We start from the raw sequence: 21,670 nt of genomic DNA, 5'->3' as shown, positions 1-21,670 counted from the left end.
AAACTTCTTCATCTGGAAAGATTGTTCTTTGGGTAGAAATGCGGGAGCACTCAAACTTTAAAAATCTGATTTTTTAAAAACTGCATTGTGATTCTGATGCAGTGGTAGCTCTGTTAGTGTCATAGGCCTGTTTTGCATGCAACATGAAGGCATAGTTTGTTTTGCTTAACTGTGGTTTGACTGTGATCCTGAACTCATCTCTGACTGCCAAGAAAAACCTTGGCTTGTGGTAAGTAAGAAGAAAACTTAATCATGAGTCCGGGTTCAGATAACATGCTAAGCTAGTTTCTGTTTGGCTTACCAGTGCACAGCAGGTTTTCCCCATTCTTTTCTGTCCTGTACTGCAAGCAAACCCTTAAAAAGGACTTGTGATACTGTGAGACACTAAACAGGGTTGCTGCTGTTTAGAAGAGAAATGAAAAAGTCCCATTACATGCATAAATCTACAGATCTGGATTGGAGCCATACTATTTTGCCCCTTGGTTGTTGTAGCAAGCACAACTTGCTGCATTTCGTAATGGCTGGAGGCAATTTTCTCCAATAAAATGGCTCTCTTTTCTAAGTGCATCCGATTTCCATCTCTGCAGGATGTGCTGTTTTCTGAAGCAGCCTTTTCTATCTCAACCCACCGTCTCATCCAATGTTTTCCAAAAACAAACTAATCACTTTGATACTCAGCTAACTAGAGCTCTAGTAGAAAGCAACTGCAGCCTCTCTCTGCTATAACAAGGCAACAGATCTGAGGGCAAGGCTAAATTACAACAGGATGGATGCCACAAAACTTTGACCAGTGTACAAATCTTAAGAATGAATAAGTCAATGCAATTCCACCCAGACCGACAGACAGTCAGACCATTTGTCAGGGCTGTAAAAATATTTTAATCCCTTGGAAATTTAAGTCAGTACCAAATGCATTACCGCCTGGCAAAAGGCATGTTCCCGTGGTACATTTAACTCAGTCTGCTTTTTCTCCCTCTGACTCCCTCTGTTGTCTTTGTTGAAATTACACTGTAAGCTTCTTGGGGCAGGGACTTGTGTTTTTGCTTATGATACTCTAAATAGCACCATGTACATTAACTTACCCACAACTACCAACTTTTAGTGAGATAAACTATTGCCCATGACAAACCCATCAGCGTAAAAATGTGTTGCTAACAGCTATCTGCATATGCAGTCTAGGTACAAATATATTTTGTCAGTTATGCATTATCTGCATATCCAACCTAAATATAGGTATAGAAATGAAAATTCACAAAAGTCATGCACACATGCAACAGATTATTGCTTTTCTTTAGTACTTGCCTGGAGGAATCCCATTTCTATAACACTGTGAGCTGTATGTGTGTGTTTAATACTGGGTTTATGGTCAGGAGCAAATATCTACACCAACATCACTTCTAAACAGCCTATACCTCAGTTCCAGCCTTTCACTTTTGTAGGTGGAAAACAGCAACATGTCAGATGCACCAGTTCACTAACATCTTTCCTGCACGTGCTTCACCTGATGGTAAAACCCTTCAAATCTTTAAAAAGGATTCCAAACCAGCCCCAGTTTTCTCTCTATCAAACTGCAAAGCAACAAAGAAAAGCTTACAGCTTGCTAGGCAATAGTTCTCCCAAAGATGCATTCCAAAGCCTTTGTTTTTCCTTCCACACACTCAAAGCTGCTTCATGAAAATACTTCATCATGGTGGCCAAGGCCTGAAGAATGGTTATACACGCTCATCTGTCTCTGTTTTGGAAAGGCAATTATTATTTTTCCAGTCCCATCCCTCTGCAAATTTTCATTCCACCTACCCCCCTTTCATGCCAGTGATTCTCCTTTGGGGGCAAGTAAAAGAATAGCCACATTCTGGTCTTTCAAAAAACTCCATTGGTTAGTTCTGAATACTGGAATGAATGCAGACTCAGGCTTTCAGGCTTTCCCATTCACAGCTCTAGGAGTTCTGAGCTCAGTCAACCTCTCAGGAAAGAACAGGGGAAATAGCTTGTCCTGTTGTTATGGATTGCATTCCATTTGTCCAACTCTAAGTTTTGTTTCTTTCATATATTTGCTATGACTTCATGCTAAGCCAAATATAAACACATTTCCCTTTCTCCCCCCTGCCCCACACCCCAGCACCAGACAAGCTTATGCTGAAACACAGGCATTGCCATTTGCGTTTAGTAGAAACACTAATCATTCCAGGCAAGAATAGAAAAAAGTCACCATCTTTCAAAGGGCAAATTTATAATGAGAACACCTGCCAAGGTGCCCTAGAACATAGCCCTGAAACTGTTCATCACCCGAAAGGAAGGCTTGATCAATTAAATAATATCCCTTCATAAAACAGACACAGCAGAAAAAGCTCAGGAATGAAACAATTAACACCTACTAAGATAGATAGATGATAGATAGATAGATAGATAGATAGATAGATGATAGATAGATGATAGATAGATAGATAGATAGATAGATAGATAGATAGATAGAGATAGATAGATAGATAGATAGATAGATATAGATAGATGATAGAGAGAGAGAGAGAGAGAGAGAGAGAGAGATGATAGATAGATAGATAGATAGATAGATAGATAGATAGATAGATGATAGATAGATAGCACTTTCACAATATACTCTGGCATTTTGTTAACAAAAGAAAAAAAAGCCAACAGCAAAAAGTCATAACCATAAATTCAAAAAACTCAAGGCATTATCTGCACTACAGACTTAAACCAGTTTAACTACCATTCCTTCTTATCGGGGAAAGTCTGGGAATTGTAACTGGAGGGAGTGGGGATGGGATTTTCTAGCACTGGGTAGTCAGTGAGGTGTCCTCTCATCATTCCTGACCCTTGGCCATGCCATATGGGGATGATGGGAGCTGCAGTCCAAGAGCATCTGGAGGGCACGACATTGGCTATCTTTGTTCTAGCAGAATGTTCAACATTCCACCAATCTGCAGTTCCCATGATTCTTTGGGGGAAGAGGTATGAAACTGATATCCATATGCAGTGCTGATAATGCCCATGTTTTCCCCCCTAGAAGTAATCCTGATAAAACAAGTGCCAGCCTAAAGCCATGTAATCCAAACATCTTGGCTGCCATCTGATGTGACCATGTGATTTTTTTCTCCGGACTTCCCAAGAGCCACTGTGCTGAGTTTCAAACAACCTACCTATAAGTAAGTAGTAAAAGGTGTAACAACAAATAATGGTGAAAGTAAAGGACTTACCAGATTGGAATTAGTAGCATTGGAATCATCTTCTGGAAATGGGATATAGATAGCTAAGGCCACACAATTGGCAAAAATAGTCAGTAAAATAATAATTTCAAATGGTCTGAGGAATGGAGTTAAGGAAGGTTGATTTTTTAATATATATATATACATATACATGCATACATTATATTGGAAGAGGGGGAAGGATTTCAAAGAATTCTGTTTAATAAAGACATTCCTAATCCCTTGTATTTTGAAAAGAAACATATGCCTTTTAAAGTGCTTTTCAACCCTCCCAGCCAAGTTTCTTCCTAATATGTCAAAAGCACGGTAGGCCAGTCGCGTGCCAGAGTAAACATAGATTTCTTAAAAGTTTTTCTTCTTTATTTAGATTTAATTTCAAGTTTATTTTACCCTCTCAGGCTGTGCTGTTATTTGACAGACAGCCCACCAAATTCTCTCTCTTTCTTATTGCATTTGCAATACAGTTGCAAACTGCCTATTATTGCTGTCATTTAAGAAAATATCTCCCAAATCTTAATACACAATGGTTCAGCATTTTTCAACCCTCTTTTGCCAACTTTTGAAAAGAAATTTAAGAGAGCAGTATTCAAAGAAGCACAAGGGGTTTAAAAGTTATGTAAGAGTTTATTTTTAACATTCTTTTTAACATTCAGCGTCTCTTCATTCTAATCTCCGAGGGTGTGTGGGGGGGTGTATAACACAAGGTTGTTAAAGGGCATTATTAAAATAAGTTGTGGCTTATTTTGCATACTTTCATACCAGAAATATGCCAAACAGTGGTGTCTATTTGAAAATGCATGTATTTGTTCAGAATACATTTCACCACTTAACTGTTCTCAAAGTGAATTCCCCATCATCAGTTTTTCACCTTAATTGGGTTGGGCAGAAAATGACTGAAACCTCATTTATTATTGGTTCCCCCTAATATCAATATCAGTACACCCACACTCTTGCTGAGCTGATGGACAGCACAGAGGTCCAATAGGACTGTACTCTCATTTCTTCCTAAGTTGTTCCCTTTGATTATTCTATTGGGCAAATAAAGGAACCACATGAAGACACCCAATTTGCAAAAACTTTTCCTAAGAATGATATGTGTCAGTAGAAGGTATGCTTTCCATGTGTAGCTGACCCCATGTTGTTGTGTTTTTATGGCATCGTTTACCTATATGGATTAAGCCTTAGAAAGGGATTCTATTGGTCAGCCAAGGCAATTGTTGCCTTGCTGGCCACAGAGAATAAGAAACAAAAAATAGACCCCTCCTTGCATATGACGATGCAAGTTTTAATTTGTGCTGGATAGTTCATGATCAGACTGAAATATTGAAAAGTAGGTCATTCTCAACTATAGAGAAAGCAATTAGCATCTGGTTACAGATGCACATTTTGTCCTCGTTGTTTCTGACAGCTAATGCCCTGTTTACAATTTTACGTTGACCTGTATAAGCTATTGTAAAGACACAAGAGTTCATAATCTCTGATCAATTCAAATAATAATAATAATAATAATAATAATAATAATAAATAATGTGGTTGATGCACTTTTAATTTCTCATATGCACAACTTTTAAAGTTTTGTAGGTTTCCTTTTAGTACAAATTATGGAAGGTAAGAGAGTGAATGGTCAGAGGTAGGAGAATTTGTTATGCACAGCTGAAATGTTTCATTATGACCTGGCTTGAAAACCATTAATTAAGATATATTAAGCTCTATTTAATGGAGCTTTTTAGTGCAGTTTCACATTAGTTTTATACCAGGACTTGGTATATAGGGCAATAACAGCTGGAGAGAGCTGTTGTCCCTCATTGTCCTGCTTGCGGGCTTCCCAAAAGCACCTGGTTGGCTAATGTGGGAACCTCATGGGCCTTTTGTTCTGATCCAGCAGGGCTTTTCTTGCATTCACATCCTCTTGGGTGTGCAACAGAAATAGGCTGAAACTGTATTTTCAGTATGTGAAATGATTATAGCAACATGTTTCCCCCTCTCATCTCTTCTTTCAGTAGAAAATGTATTAGTCTGCAGAAGAATCCCAGTTTTGTACATTAAATGTTATCCCTTCCCCCAAAAAAGGTGCACCTTAGCACAAACTATGTTGCTTACCAATGTTTTGAATTATTAAGACACATTAAGAACATTAGAATAGCCCTGTTTGAACATAAAACTAAACCATCGGTTATTAACTATGGTTATAGACTGCTCATTAACCAAGGTTTGTAGTTCGTTTATAAACCTTAGCTAATATTAACTATTGCTTAACTTTATGTGCAAGTCCAGACCTTATCCTTAATTATGGTTAAAGAGCTGCCACAGCCCGAAAGCTACAGAGCTGCAAGTGAAGAACAGCAATTCCTAGCTTGTGTTTCCTTTAACAGGGGGAGGACAAGAATGCAACAAGCCAAGGTTCACATTATGGTCTGCCAGACACACTAGCTTCCATTATCATGTGTTAACTATGGTTAGCATTAACTATGGCTTAGCATTATTTACAAACTAGGCCAATATGTTGTTATATAAATTACAGTAGGGTGGAGTTGGTGGACTCACCAAAGAGATACTGTTTTTCAGCAACAAGTCCATAGTGGCCATAAGTATGTGCTCTGCTCAGGAATCTGGTACAGTGGTGCCTCGCAAGACGAAAATAATCCGTTCCGCGAGTCTCTTCGTCTAGCGGTTTTTTCATCTTGCGAAGCAACCCTATTAGCGGCTTAGCGGATTAGCGCTATTAGCGGTTTAGCGGTTTAGCGGCTATTAAAGGCTTAGCGGCTAAAAGGCTATTAGCGGCATAGCGGCTTAGAAAAAGGGGGGGGCGAAAAAAATCGCAAGACTAGCAAGACGTTTTCGTCTTGCGAAGCAAGCCCATAGGGAAAATCGTCTTGCGAAGCAACTAAAAAACGGAAAACCCTTTCGTCTAGCGGGTTTTTCGTCTTGCGAGGCATCCGTCTTGCGGGGCACCACTGTATTTGAGGTGAGTCATTGAGAGGATTTCAACTGTTTATTTGTTATGTGTTTTCAGTAAGACCATTATCTCTCAAGAGATGACTACATTGCTCAGTCATTTTCAGCCTCCTACTTTACAACACATCAATCTGTTCAACCAGCTCTGATTTCATACTTTATATCAGGCCTCCCCTTGTGGGCTCTGCCTAAAGATGTATGGTTGGCAAGGTGCCAAGCAAGTAACCAATATAGGTTTGCCGCCACCATCCCACTACCCATCCCAAATTAGCCATCCGTCATGGTTTTGAGTGTCTACGTTGGGAAGGATAACAAATAAAACTGCTTGAGAGGATTAAAAAACTATCACCTGAAAAACGGGGGGGGGGGGGGGGATGAGTTGATGGAGAATATCTGTGAACCCTTTCTTGACCCATTTTTATCTCCACCCAAAATCCTGAAAGCAAAAGTTGATTTCACAGCATCTAATAAGATTATGGTACTTTGATAATATTTTTTATTAAGATTATGGTACTTTGGGTTTTTTAAATCCATCTTTCTATTTGCTCCTCCAAGTTTCATTGGGAACAGTCTGTGCACCAGAGATTTAATCTCAGGCTGAAATTAGATAGAACAGTGCCAGAATCTGTGTGTTTAAGCCCAGCTTTGTGTGCCAGCTTTGGCATTTTATTCCTGACTTGTTATGTCCAAAGTGGATTACATCCTGGCTTATTATCTGATATCAAACTAGAGTTTCCCATTTTGCATGTAATGAAAATGTCTGTCTTAACACAAGCCACAAATGAAGTGCCAATGCCAGCATGCAAGAGAAGGGAGGGAGGAGAGAAGGGCAGGGCACTTTCTCCAACATGCATTCCAAGATTCATAGACCAAGCATTTTTTTTAAAAAAACCACCATCACCAAATACTTAGCATCAATGCCATCAGGTCCTGCTACCAGATCAGCTGTAATAGTAGCCAGATTGGCACTTAACAATAATCCTTTTGTTGCAGTTGCAAGATGGTGTTTTAGTGTATTACCTTAAATACTTCTACTTGTAATGGACCCCACTCCCAAGTGAATGTGCTTCAGACTGCAACCTACACCCTCCTATTATTATCAGTCTATTCCACATTGAGTTTGCCAAATAAAAGTTGCACAACTGAACAATATAGGTCAAGGTAAAACCATGGCTACATCAGAAAATCTGGATTAAGGGGGAGGGAATCCAAGTGGATTTTAAAGGCTTGGGTTCTTGAATACTTGGTCATTTGGTCATTTGAAATTGGGTTTATTTTTCAGGTCTAGAACCAATATTTAATTGTTGAAAGATTATAGACAATGGCTCTATTGGTATCCATCAACATAATTTACACAGAAGCCAAAAACCATCCATTTTGTGCATAGGATGGCCCATGAATGCTCCTGCATTCTGCAGCAATTTCATGTTGCCACAAGTAGGCGTCCTTATGCTTTAAGAGTCTAGACCTAGGTCCCGATGCATCTCCCCCCACCAATTTAGGCCCTGGCAAAAAACTAAGTGGGCACACTACTGGGGTTTAAACCCCTCTGTCCATACCCCTGGTGGGGGTGTAAATTGGCCATTCCTTCCTCATCAAAATGATCGTTTGATGAGGATGGAGGAGGTGATTCACCCCTTACTCAGCTTATCTGCAGAAATAAGCTGAAGAGGAAGGGCTTGTGTGCCGTGTGTGTGTGTGTGTGTGTGTGTGTGTGTGTGTGTGCGCACACACACACACACACACACAACACAGTCACTTTGGGTCACACCCACCACCAGCATGCAGCCCCTGGAAGATTGATCGAGGTCATAAAATATCTACCCCTGCTGATCTAGACAGAGACCAACCATATGTTGTTGCTCATGTAGTTCCTTCTAGTGCTCCCTTCAACCTAATGCACATGCTTAGTCACATTTGTAAATCACATTTGCATACTGACTCATATCACTCCATCAAAAAGGATATTTCCATTCAACAATACTGATGCATGCCCTCCGGATGGGATTTTTCAGTGTTAGACACAGCAGTGCCCGGGGAGGACGTGTAGCTGTGGTGGTACCCTGTTTTTTCTGTTTCCCATACTGCTGCCGTTTCCTCTGTGTGGAGCTGGCGGTGGATATTGTTGCATTGCCGGCTGCACCCATCAATTTGGCCTGCCTGGCAGCATCAATAGCAGCCTGCCAGGAAAGGGCTGCACCTGGAGTAGCGATATGCTCAGGTGCAAGCCCTGCAGCTGCATTGGCATTCATGTTGGCATGAGCTGGACGGGGACTCGCATAGTTGGAACCTAGGAGAAAGAGGAGCAAAGATTAAATACATACGAATAGAACAGAGTTTGCAACAGCAACAAAAAATCTGATAAACATAATAGAATGATTCGTATATGCACATATAATAGCCAGTTACCAACATCCAGTCACACCCTAGTAGCGCGACCAAGAAACATGCCCTCCAATGCTGAAAATAGTGGCATGCTTGAAATAAGTTTACTGGAGATCACCACTTGAACTTTCTGCACTTATGTATTGTTGAAGGCTCTATTATTTTTTATGCTGCATTCAATTACTCTGCTATAACCTGTATTCCACTCATTTATAAGTCACAACAGGTTTAGTGTTTGTTATTAAAACTATGTGGAAAAAAGAAAGGGGTGGACTATGTTAAGCAAGGTAGCCTTGAAAAGATCTGCAACACCTGGCAAGATTTCCTAGCCATCTTTAGTGACAAGGAGAAGAATACAAGGATGACTGGCGCACAATTTTGCCTGGTAACTAAGCTCCCCTTCCATTTTTACTCCTTCTCCTCCTCATTTCTTATTTTGGCTTTTATTTTGGCTCATGTTGTTACTGTTTGGCTCGTAATTAGATGGGAGGAGGCACATGGGAGATTAGGTGGTAGGAGGGACATGTTGTTTAATATTTTGAGCACTACCAGCTTAGTGCTTGTTAAATCTAAAACAATAAAAATCATTGCTAACAAAAAAGTCAGTGAAGAAAAACAAAAAAATGTATGGTTAATGCTATTCCAATGACCGCTCACCGGTTTCCCAGTGGGTGACAATTGCAGCCCCTCACTCTCAGCTTGGTTCCCCACCGGCCTGGGCACACATGTTTGCTGGCTGTTGGAAGGGAATTCCCCTTGGTCGGAGGGATCTTGGTGGGTGGTCTTCCTGCCCCAAAAGGTAATTTCAAATGAACCAATCCGTGGCCCCTCCTGGAGGGCAGTGACTTTAAATTTCTGGTGTATTCTGGGTGCCCCGTTAGAGAGGTCTCGGTGGATGTCCCTGTCCAGAAGTCAAGTGTGGGGCAGATGAACCATAGGGCTTCCAGCGGTGGCTTTAGGGCGGCTAACTCAATAAATCAACGTCTTAGGGACGCCACAATCCTTGGCATGAGCCTGAAGCAGTTCCAGCCCTACTGATTTCACCTACATCTTTAATCCGTAAAGTTGTGGCCATTTTTAATCCAGATCATTATTTTCCTGAGTTTGTACTGTCACACTTCACCATAGTATTAGTCCATGGTGCTGGGGAGGCACTGCAACTGGGATTGCCATTCAAAATCTAACTGAACAGCTGAACGCGTGAAATGGCAGACCATGCACTGCATTGTGCCTTAGTGCTCATGTTCATGTGCTCTAGAGACGAAAATGCATCCAGCACCATCCTTCCAATGTTTAAGTTCTAGAGATCCAGGGAAGGAAGCTGAACCTTGCAAAATGACAGCTGCAAAAAGCTACAGTAACAAAATATTAACAAGGTATCACCATACCCCCAAAAAGCAAAAAGTGAACAAAATAGGAATAGTAGTTTAGAGGTAACAAAAATGGGCTGTGAGCAATGAATGAAAATTGGCAATGAACAAGGTAGTTTTGTGTCATTGCAGTGTGGGGAATCTCATACACCAGAGCAAGTTGCTTGTTTTCCTTCCATCATAATGATGGCCCTGAGTGAACGCTTTTAAAACGCTCGTACGGGGTGGGGGGGACCACTGCACTTGGGGCCATGCAGCTATGGGGCTAAACCAACCCACTCCTGACATTGGGTGGCCTGTGGCCCCTGGGGGCCTTATGTAGGCCTTCCACACATACCCTGATTGTCATAGTAGTATTTTGCTAGTACACTTAATAAAAGCCCTTTGTCGCCAAGAGAGCTTGTGTTACAAGGCAAACGACATATGCAAATAAATAAATTTGCTTCAGTTTAGCCTTTCATTTGACAGTTAAACACCACGTCCTTCACCCCTTGCATGTAAACTGCCTATCAACTTTGCATACTCTTAAATTGTTACAATCTCCAGCCACTTGACACTGTTCTTTCTACCTGCTTATTTGGACCTACTTAGGAAATAGGAAAGTTCACAAATGTGAGCATAGATATTGGTCCTCCAAAAGCTAAACCTATTTTAGCACTTGATCAATCCAAAAAAGACTATAAACAAAGATAGAGTGGCAGAGAAAATCTGACCTGACGTGTTCAGTGAAAAAATGGAGGTGAGAAGATGAGAGGTTTTATTCCTCAATCCTGCCTCCGCACACCCCAGCGATACAACCATTACAGCTAGCTATCAAAAGCCAACAATTTAGCTAAAAACAAAATAATATTTTTTTAAATGGGAAGACTGGGGGGGGGGGAGATTATAAAAACTAGCTCAATAGGAAATATATGTTAAAAGCAAGCTAAATGAATAAAAATTTGGGAGCTTATTTAAAGGGTTTTTTTCATACCATGCTGTGCTTGACCTATGGAATTTCCATATTAGTTGTACTGCAATGATGCAAACAGAAGGCCCACCCAATAGTAGAAAAGTGTGGAGAAAGGTGTGTGAGGAGATGCTGCCACAAAGATAATGATGATTTAATTTATATATCAATATGCCAAAATAAGCTTCTATATGATCCACAGCTGAGTGAGTGAATAAATATTGTCTGCTGCTCACTTCTGTATGCCCACATTTGTTCATGACTCTTTTCCTCCAAGCCTGTTGGCCATTACATTCTTTGTCCATTTGGTTGTTATGCTAGTACAAGCACTGGGTGTTAACTCAATATAAACATTCATTCTTGGATAGCTTTATCCATTAAGCATGTTTCCATTTGAAACCCTATTAAAAATGAAAGACCATGCTGTGACATGTTAATTTGGAGCCAAAGATATCAGTGTAGCCAGTGCATTCAGATCTTTTACTATGCCCTATAATAAAGTTCAACAGAATAACAGAAACCACATGCACTCCATTTTAAATATTCAGGCAGAACTAGACTACTGGTAGCCATTGTGGTATACTCCAGATGTTGCCTGACTACAGCTCCCATCATCCCTGACCACTGACCATGCTGGCTAGAGCTGATAGGAGTTGGATTTCAACAACATCTGGAAGGTACCACATTGGCTGCCCCTATTCCTAGACAAAGGCAGACTCTGTATTAGTTTTCTAGCTCACCAAGGTAGAAGTAGTAGTTATCCGTAGCAAATCTTTGAGCAAAGTTTTTTATATGTAATAAAGTTCACCATAGCATTAGTCCAGCAAAGAGGAAGTTCGTATTGAATGCATTTAAAGCTACCACTGCTATTTGGATGCAATGATTTAGACTTACAACGGTAGGAAGAAGATGGCTTATAGAGAAATATTTTAATACGGAATGACATTCATGTGATCAAATAGTAGCATCTTAGCACCAACATTTGATAATCATGTCCAACAATTATTTTGATGGTTATATCATAGAACTGTATAGAATTACTAAAAGAAACTATGGATATCATTTCCATTTGAACACTTGGCCTTTTTAATAAGTTATATACAGTAATGGGACTAGTAACTGAAGATGCTGAACTGGTAATACACATATTAAAACTAGGAAAAATATAAATTGCATCAATATGGAAAATGCCAGATGTTCAAACAAAAATGGAATAAAGAAAATAAAGAAGAAATTAAAAGCATAAAGAAATTATAGAATGTGGCACGGCTAATGAAAATGGCATTGATACTGTCTGGAAACAATTTACAATAACTTTGTAAATAACTTGGAAGAATGTCTATTTTTTAGATTCAATATAGTGTTAACCAATGTTCTATAATATTCTTTGTGCATCCTCAAATTATTTTTTCTTGTTAAGTAAATAGTGATATAAATATTTGTTTTAATAGTAAGTATCGGAAGTGTACGTTTCAGCCATGGCATTGAACTTGTGGAATGTACCTTCTGAGGAAGGCACACCTGGCTCTTCTCACACTTCTTTCAGGCTAGAATAATTTTAAGCCTGTCTTACTTTTAATGATATCTGTGTGGGAGGTTTCAGGGTGGGTAAAAATGTAAAGTAAGAGTTAAAAACAAAAACAAAAACAATCTCTGATGGGCAAAACCCTGTGCAACATTACATGCATACAGGTTCTATTGCTTTCATTGGGAATTTTCTGTGTTTAACTGCTACCCAATTTGCAGCCAGTTATTTGAATGTTTCTCAAATCAGTTGAAATTTACTGTATATGTTTTTATATAATGCAAAGCAGGCATCAATGCCATAGCAAAATTGAATGCTCCTCTGCAAAGAGGATTAAGGTAAACCACCCAACAAAAACAAACAAACCTACCCCTCAACCCACAGATGCTCTGGGTAGTTTTAGACATGTGTTGTTCAAGATCAGAAGCCAAGCACCACACATATGCATAGCTATGACTAATACATCACTGAAAACGTGTATGATTATTCAGTTAACAAAGACCCAATTACATGAAATTATTTAAAAATCCAACACAAAACTACAACTTGCTAAGCTTATATGATTCTTCAGATTAAGCAAATCAAAACTGGCGAATTATCAAATGGTTGGAAAGAAATCCTTATCATTGTGCAAATACGATTTGTAGATCATACATTTACATCCATTTATTAATTTACAGAATGTAGTTTGTAATTAGATTTCAAAGTGCTTTAGAAAACAACATCTTAATTACAGAGGTAAGAATGGGTGTGTGAGAATAATTGGGTTTTTCATCAGGCAAAGCAATGCCTCCTCACAAACAAATTTAATGCAAGATGTATGAAGAAGGCACCCTGCCAATCTCTCACAACAGGAATGTTTGGATTCTGCAAGTTACACATAAAATGCACGTTTGAAGTTAGGTAGCATAGCAAGAAAGTGCTCCTCTGAATTCCCTTGCATGACTTGTTAGAGCCAACTCATTTCAGTCCCAGCAAGTACCATCTCCATCCCTACAGACCTGCCCAGGGTTAAGATCAACAGAGAGTTGAGGGCTTTACACACCAATGTGAGCAGCTTCTATTAGGCCCCCAAATTAACAGCAGACTTGTTTTTGTTCTGGTGTATGCAATGCTTTTTTCTGTTTTGCAGCTGTGCGGTATGTTGTTCACATTGTATTGTAATGGCCATTGGCCACAAACAACAAAACTGTTTGATAATCACAATCCCAAATCATGAAAGAGGGAGCATATACAGCAAACTTCGCTGTCCAGGTGTTTCCCCTCACCTTCATGCAGGGTTGCCATATGTCCAGCAACAACTTTGATTCCCTCCCCCCCAAAAAAACACTTTTGTGTGTCTGAACCTTATGCACGAGAAGGGAAGAATAATGTGAGTGGGAGTGGAAATTAGTATTGTGAAGGGTATATGTATGTTTCTTGTGTGTACCTGGTATTTCTATTGTTTTTAATTAAAAAAACTAGTGTTTCTTGTGCATCTGGATTTTTTTAATTGAAATTTGTGTGTGTGTGTATCATGGTCAATTAAAATTTCACATTCAAACAATAATAAACACATAGGTCCAGTGCTAGCCCTAGTTAGACTTTGTAATCAATAAAAAGGCCACATAAAGTTCACACTGACTTTACAAGACTAGAGAAAATGGAAGGATATTCTGGAGGTCGTACAGCATCACCTCAGCTGTGTTAGCAAACACTTTTCACAGCAGGGAATAGAGCATGTACTTGAAAAGAACAATTTTCAAATTACAAGGCCTACCTAGTTATACCAATCAGCCACTAGCTGAGAAAACAACTCGCCAACAGCCCTACTTTAGAATTCCTCTGTCACATGTCCTGAAAATTCTATTAGAGATGTTTTCTTTATCTGTGACCAGCCTGTGGCCCCTGTTGTGGTATATTGGCAATAATTATATTAAGAAGCTAGATTGCCCTATAGCTGTGTAGATATGAAACAGCTGTAATTATTCCTTCACAGCACATAAGAAATTTATTCCATTTGTCTGAGCACTGGCTGTCCTTGAGAGACTGCAGCTCCTTTCACCTCATAAAAGGTGTTGTGTATTTTGAAAAGGCAGGATACAGTAGAAGGAAGTTCCCATATAGGAGGCAGAGGAGCTGGGTTATCCCTCATAGAAAAATGAACTTGCAGGTTTGCACAGATTGTGCCCTGATTTCCAAAAGGATTACTACCCAAACACAGTGAAGTCATTTTATGCAAAGAGATTAATTGCAGCCCTGTGAGTCAATATACAACGGGAAAGAGACCAAATCCAGGAAAACAACTTGAGAGGAGATTAATATGTATTGAAGGAAAATGAACAGAGTGTCTAGTTCTTCTTAGATGACTGTTGCTTTCATATTGTTCATCCAAAACTAGAAGTAAATCAAAGAGCACAGTATTTAATTGGGAGTAGAGGAGTGTGATCTAGGTGTACTCAGATAGCTCAGACTAAATCCATTGTAAAGAAATCCCTTCAGTGAAGCACTTTTCACAGGTGCTCACATATTACTGGCTGGGCTTGCATTTAAAACTCATATTGAAGGACCCCTGTTCTAAAACAACTGCATTGGCTGCCAGCGACTTAGGCCTCAAAAAACTACCTTCCTTCCCTTCAAACCCTCCCAGGTATTAATAACAACAGAGGGGCCCATCTTGGCAGTTCCACCTTCCTCATAAGTTCAAGTTGAACTGTTTTTAATTCTGAATTTTAATTTGTTGAAACCCACCCTGGGACCTGCTAGTGAAGGGTGAGCAGAAGAGGAGGAGGTGGAGGAAGAGGAGGAGGAGGAAGATGTTTGGATCATGAGCAACAACTCATTTGCTGCACTATAAAACTAACCAGGTCATCTGTAAAGACAATTAGATCATTTTCTAGTTTGGAAGTGCAGCTACAAGGATTCTCCAAAATTAATAACCTGTGCAGCCATAATTACTGTGTCCCTAACATGCTGGGCCAGGACTTGGTTGTCATACAAATAAACAACTACAGCATTCTACATTTTTTTAAAGTGTTCTGCAATTTTGAAAATTTGTCTCTCCCTTATTACTACTTATTAGTTGCATTGAACCGGGGCCTTTTATTTTCTAGACACTGCACTTTCCAAGGGGATTGCAAACGTATCACTGTCTATCTAGACAAAATTGCCCTGCCAAGTACTTCCAACATGGGGGAATAGCACTATTTCCCTGCACAATCCACTAAATTTGGTTTCTGTCAACAATGATTCTCAAGTCTCTTTTTCTCTAGCGATGTTACAGCACATCCACCATGGTCACATATTGATAGTGCTATAACGTCACTGGAATCTATGTCCCTATTAACTACTGCTGCACCATTTTTAATGTATCTCTATTGCCTATGGCACAGAAAGGTCCATTATAAGTGCCTCCTGCAACCACTGACTAGTCACCCTGAAATGAATCCTACCTGTTTTTGCTTCTCCTACCTTTGTCCAAAGTTTGAGTGCGGTACATTTCTCTAGCAATTTGGGAGGTGGAGATCCCTTCCATACAATATTATCCCCAGGCTGCAAAGCTGCTCTTTATTATGTGGGGATATGGACATCCCCTTGCTGTGGCTTGAATAAGGAAAATACATGCAAATGAGAGCAATACCCTCCCAGAAAAAGGCTCCAATCATTGCATGCTTGAAACTTAAGAATGCCACTTCCATTGGGCCTCTTTGTTTCTACTATAATAACATGCACCATAATGGAGTCCTCTGGCTTGAATTAATTTCAAATGATCACTCTCTAATGGCAGATTTATATGAGCAAATATTGCAGATATTGATTACTGATAAGGAACTGTCTCTTTTATGAGACTCCAAGTCTGCAGACATTAACCATACTAAATAACTATAGGCAGTAACAAATGACTTGATCTCCAGGCAGTTTATAGAAACAGCTTCAATTAGAAACACTAGCACTCAACGAAAGCTGGAAAAAAGCTAGCCAATTCCAAAAGCAGAGTTATTTCTAAAGGTTGTAGAGAACTATAGGCAGAGTGCTAGAAACCCAATAGAGCTGCTGATACTGGCCATTTGAATGGCCAAGTGTTTGAGATTTTTATCTATCCAAATTGGGGTCCTTTCATTTTCAAGGCATCAAAGTTAATTTCAAGATTTAACAGTATCATCAAAATCCTAAACAAAGATTCCAAATACAGATTTGTAAAGCATCCTTAATGCAGCCTGTCAAACGGGACTGGAATGTGAGTCAAATACATGCAGTGACCAATTTAGCGCATCCAAATGACATGCAATTGCACACACATCCAAGGTGCTGGTCCCAGAAGTAGTCCCCAAACATCATGACAAGGAGCAGGGCAGGGGGTCCGGAATGGGCAGGGGTCCAGAACGGAACCCCCATGCAAAACCAGTATTGCCTGTATTGAAGCACCAAATTTATTTATTTACCGTATTTTTCACCCTATAGGACACACTTTTTCCCCTCCAAAAATGAAGGGGAAATCTGTGTGCGTCCTATGGGGCGAATACAGGCTTTTGCTGAAGCTTCGAGAGCGAGAGGGGTCGGTGCGCACTGACCCCTCTCGCTCTCCAGGCTTCAGGAAGCTATCTGCAAGCCTGGGGAGACCGCGGATAACAGCCTGCCGCCCGGCGCGCGGGGCGCCCTGAAGCAGAGCGCCCCTCGCGCCGGGCAGACATCCGCAGCGTGGGGAGCCCTGCGGGAGTTCCTGCAGGGCTCCCTACGCTGCGGATAGCAGCCTGCCGCCCGGCGCGCAGGGCACCCTGAAGCAGAGCGCCCAGCGCGCCGGGCAGACATCGGCCAGCCCCACAAGCTCGGGAGACAGCGGGGAGGCACAGCACCGCCATACCGCTGTTCCCCGACCTGGTTTGGGGGGGGGAATAAAGGGGGGGAAATTTCCTTTCTTTCCCCCCCAAAAAACTAGGTGCGTCCTATGGGATGGAGCGTCCTGTGGGATGGAAAATACGGTATTTATTTCACAAAATTTATACACCTTTTGGTTGTAAAAAACAACAACCCTCAAAGCAGTTTACAAAAGGATAAAACAATAAAAATCCATTTTAAAATTACCTCCATACTTTAAAACATGCAAAATCAAAATACTAAAACAGATTAAGCATTGTAGTAATCCAGTCTTGGAGTAACCAGCACATGAAATGCCGTGGCAAGGCTTTTCAGGGATGGTCATAGCTGCTGAAGCAGTTGTAGTTAGTAAAAGGTACTTCTAGCCAGTGAGGCTACCTCAGCCTCCCTTGACAGAGCTGGTTCAAGAAACACCCCCAAACTGTGAACCTGCTCTTTCAGGAGAATGCAGCTCCATCCAAGGTAGGCCACTGACCAACTTCTCAGACCAACAGTGCTTCTATCTTGCTGGGATTCAAGCTCAGATTGTTTTTCCTCATACATTTCACTACCGTGTCCAAGTAAAGGCCTAGGGGCTACACAGCCTCTCCTGATTCAGATGTTGTAGAGAAATAGAGATGAATGTCATCAGCATACTTTGCTCTGAAACTCCTAATGACCGCTCCCAATGGCTTCATGTAGGTATTAATTAGCAATGGAGATAAAATAATCCCCTGTGGCACCCCATTACGTAGCCACCAGTGGGCTACAAGGCACTCTCCCAATGTTACTCTCTGGACTTGGTGCTGAAGGTAGGATTTGGAACCACAGTTCCTCCAGTTTCCACTCCCTGGAGCAGTCCAGGAGGATGCTATTGTTGATGGTATCAAAGGCCGACTAGAGATCAAGAACAGAAGAAAGGTTGCATTCCCTCTGTCCCACGCTCTGCAAAGTTCATCCATCAGAGTGACCAAAGCCAACTCAGTTCCACAGCCAGATTGGAATGGATCTAAATCATTTGTGTCCTCTAAAAATGTCTGCTCCTGCCCCACCACAGCTCTCTATACAACCTTCCCCCAAAGGTGAGAATATGCAACTGCAACAAGTGCAGGGTCAAGAGCACTTTGAAGCTCAGCAACTTTATCCACAGAGTGCATAGCCAGTTGATCAGAGCAGGAGAGCAGGTCTTTGAGTGCTCCAGAGTTCCCCACCAGCACCACACACACTCAGTCAGTAACCTCCAAGCCATCCAAAATAACTCCGTTGGTCAGCTATTAGAGGACACAATGCAAGCTGCAAAATGAGTCTTCTTCACAGCACACACTGCCACACAGTAGGCATGATTATGTGTTCTTACCAGTGTTTGGTCAGCTTCAGAGTACCAAGGAGCTGCTCGGGCTCCAAAATGCCAGAGAAGATGCTCAGCAGCAATAATGTCAACCGCCTGTTTCATCTCACCATTCCATAGCGAGATGAGGGCTTCAACAGGATCACGAGCTTTTTCCACTGGAAAATCCCCCAGAGCTTCAGTAACACATCAGGTTCCATCAGTCTCTGAGGGCTTCACTTCTATATGCTGACTGGGGCACCTCTGCCCCTATGTAACTCGCAAGTGGCAACCCAGTGACCCAAATATTGTCAATTGGCTGTTATGATTCCATGATTCTATTATTTAAAGTTGTTTGACCATAGCAAAATATTCCAAAGCAGAATGGCCTACTTCTTAATTGCATTATGGCGTCATCTGAGGTTCTTTGCTCCTTAGCCATGCAAGGGTCTGGACACATATGCATGGAAACAACACACATGTTGAAATGTAAAAGCAGAGGTCCCCCACAATAAAATGTAACATTGACTACATTTTAAAATGAACTTTTGTCTTTGGGTAGACAAAAGGCATGTGTCCTATTTGCTTAAATTCATTTTAAACAACATTTGTGACTGTTTGGTCTGTCTCCCAGGTTCCAAATAAAAGCCAAGAACAGTTCATTCTTTCAAACATCCATGGCATATGTTTATATCTGCATAACATTTTTTAGTTATAAATAACGGGTGGTATCCAACATTAGTCATAATCAAAGTAAACCCATTGAAATTAATAAACACATATGTACATTAATTTCAGTAGTTTACTCTGGGTAGAATTTGGTTGGATACAACCCAATAGTTTTATTTGTTGACAAATTAATGGACATTATCAAAAGGGTAATATGGACATTATCCATATAACATTATAACTTTATACATTATAACTGAGCATTCTCAAAAGGGTAATATGAGGAATACCATGTGTGCACTGAGATTGTCTATGGGTTTCTTCCCACTGCAGCCCATTGTTGCACCCTCCCCCCCCCCAAAAAAAAATATATCTTGTGAGAACTGACTCACCGGTAGGTGTGAGGAACCTTTGGTTCTCCAAATGTTGCTGAGTTACAACTCCGGTTGGACCCAGCAAGCATAGCCAATGACAAGAGGTGGTGGGAGCTGTAGTTCAGCAACATCTGGAGAACCAAAGATTTACCAAACATGGTTCAGAGCAAGAATCAAAAGCACCAGGAAGGGATGCAGCTAGAAATAAATATCATCCAACCTCCTTCACCTATGTATGTGGGAAAACACGCACTCAAGGGCGAGGGATGCTGGCCATAACTTAACAAAAACAGTTAAATTACTTGATTTAATTAGGTAAGAAAGTAAGGTAAAGGACCCCTGGACATTTAAGTGCAGTCAAATTCGACTATGGGATGAAGTGTTCATCTTCGCTTTCAAGTTGAGGGAGCTGGTGTTTGTCTGCAGACAGCTTTTCTGGGTCATGTGGGCAGCATGACTAAACCACTTCTGGTGCAACAGAACACCATGACGGAAGCCAGAGCACACGGAAACGTCATTTAATTTAATTATTTGATTTAATTATTCAAATTGAATTCATTAGACAGATTTATCTAGAATGGAAGTAATGTGAATGTGGCCCGAAGAACTTGATGCAGAGGAGATGGGAGTACCTAGCAGACTGGATGACCAGATTTTCCCCTCCCCCAGCCCATGTGACATGGAGGATGGAGCAAGCTTGTTTTCTCCTGCTCCGGAGGCTATTTGAAGATGGCTATCATATCCCACTTCAGTCTCCTCTTTTCCAGGCTAAACATACCCAATTACATCAACCCTTCCTCACTAGGTTTGCTTTCCAGGTTTCCCTTGGTCATTTTGGTCGCCTCCTCTGCACACGTTACAGCTTGTCAATATCATTCTTAAAGTGTAGTGCCCAGAACTAGACACAGTATTCCAGATGTGGTCTGACCAAAGTGGAATAATGTGGTGCTATTACTTCCCTTGATCAGGACACTATACTTCTGTTGATGCAGCTAGAATAGCATTAGCTAGGAGCAGAACCAATGGTTTCAAATTACACGAATGGGCATTCTGAAGAAACATCAGGGTGAACTTTCTGACAATAAAAGCTGTTTGACAGTGCAACAGACTTAAGGTGATGGACTCTCCTTCATTGGAGGTTTTTTAACAATGAAGAAGATGGATGGCCATCTGTCACAGATGCTTTAGTTGAGATTCCTGCATTGCAGGAGGTTGGACTAGATGACTCACAAGGTCCCTTCTAACTGTACAATCCTATGATTCTATGATACTATAAAGTACATTGATTTAAGCTATTTTCTTCAGGTAAATTGATAGGCTGAGTCTAAGGCTCAGTGTTACAGCTAATAAAAATTCTTAAAGAGTATAGAAAGTTACTGTGTTGTTGCAGCCTGGTGGCCAATGCAGAATTATAGTTCTGAGATTCCAGTTGGCTTAAACTCAAGAGCTGGCCTTCAGCCTAACTGTATCATGAATCCAGATGTTAAATGGTAGTCTCTCTGGGGAAAAGATTTATTTTTGTTTCGGTAACATTGTAGAACTTGCAATATATTTTTAAATATAACATACCGGCAGAGCTTTAACAGTTAAAACTAAATGTCAGAAAATGTAAAAGTTCAGCTGCTTCTTACAATAGGAATTAAGCCACACAGCAGAAACTCCTTACTATAGTATACATTTTACAGCCAAGTCATCCAAAATCCTGCATACACTGGCTATAAAATCTTTACAATAGCTTTTTTTTACAAATAATTAATGTAGCATAAGCTACATTAATTATATTAAATCCAGTATCACAGCAGTTAAAAAACTACATTCAACCATTGCAAACTAATGAGGACTGTAATTTTTATATTTCCTGACTTTATTTCATTATTTTCAACATAAATGTTCTCTAGTGCCTCGGCAATTTGCATCCAGTTAACTTTTAAAGAGAGAGAATATAAAACAGCTGTAGTACTGTAGAATACATAACCAAGTTACAGAACTTTTTCTGAAAAATGTAACACCACAATCCTATTCCTGTTACTTAGAACAAAATCCCATTGTGATCAATGAA

The 21,670-nt window shown here is 40.5% G+C and overlaps 1 protein-coding gene across 17 annotated transcripts in view; it reads right to left on the bottom strand.

The window, feature by feature from the left end:
* Positions 1–21,670, bottom strand: part of CACNA1C (calcium voltage-gated channel subunit alpha1 C) — a 518,169-nt gene that overhangs the window by 406,009 nt on the left and 90,490 nt on the right. For all 17 annotated transcript variants that reach the window (XM_077935171.1, XM_077935172.1, XM_077935174.1 and 14 more), the window contains exons 2-3: positions 8,148–8,469; positions 3,216–3,321 (exon numbers count right to left, since the gene is read on the bottom strand). In XM_077935171.1, the coding sequence (XP_077791297.1) occupies positions 3,216–3,321; positions 8,148–8,469 (428 nt within the window). The remainder of the gene's footprint in view (positions 1–3,215; positions 3,322–8,147; positions 8,470–21,670) is intronic.

This window comes from Podarcis muralis, chromosome 10 (genome assembly GCF_964188315.1).
Source record: "Podarcis muralis chromosome 10, rPodMur119.hap1.1, whole genome shotgun sequence".
In the NCBI taxonomy this organism is placed as follows: Eukaryota; Metazoa; Chordata; class Lepidosauria; order Squamata; family Lacertidae; genus Podarcis; species Podarcis muralis.
This window is presented reverse-complemented; position numbering and strand designations above follow the sequence as displayed.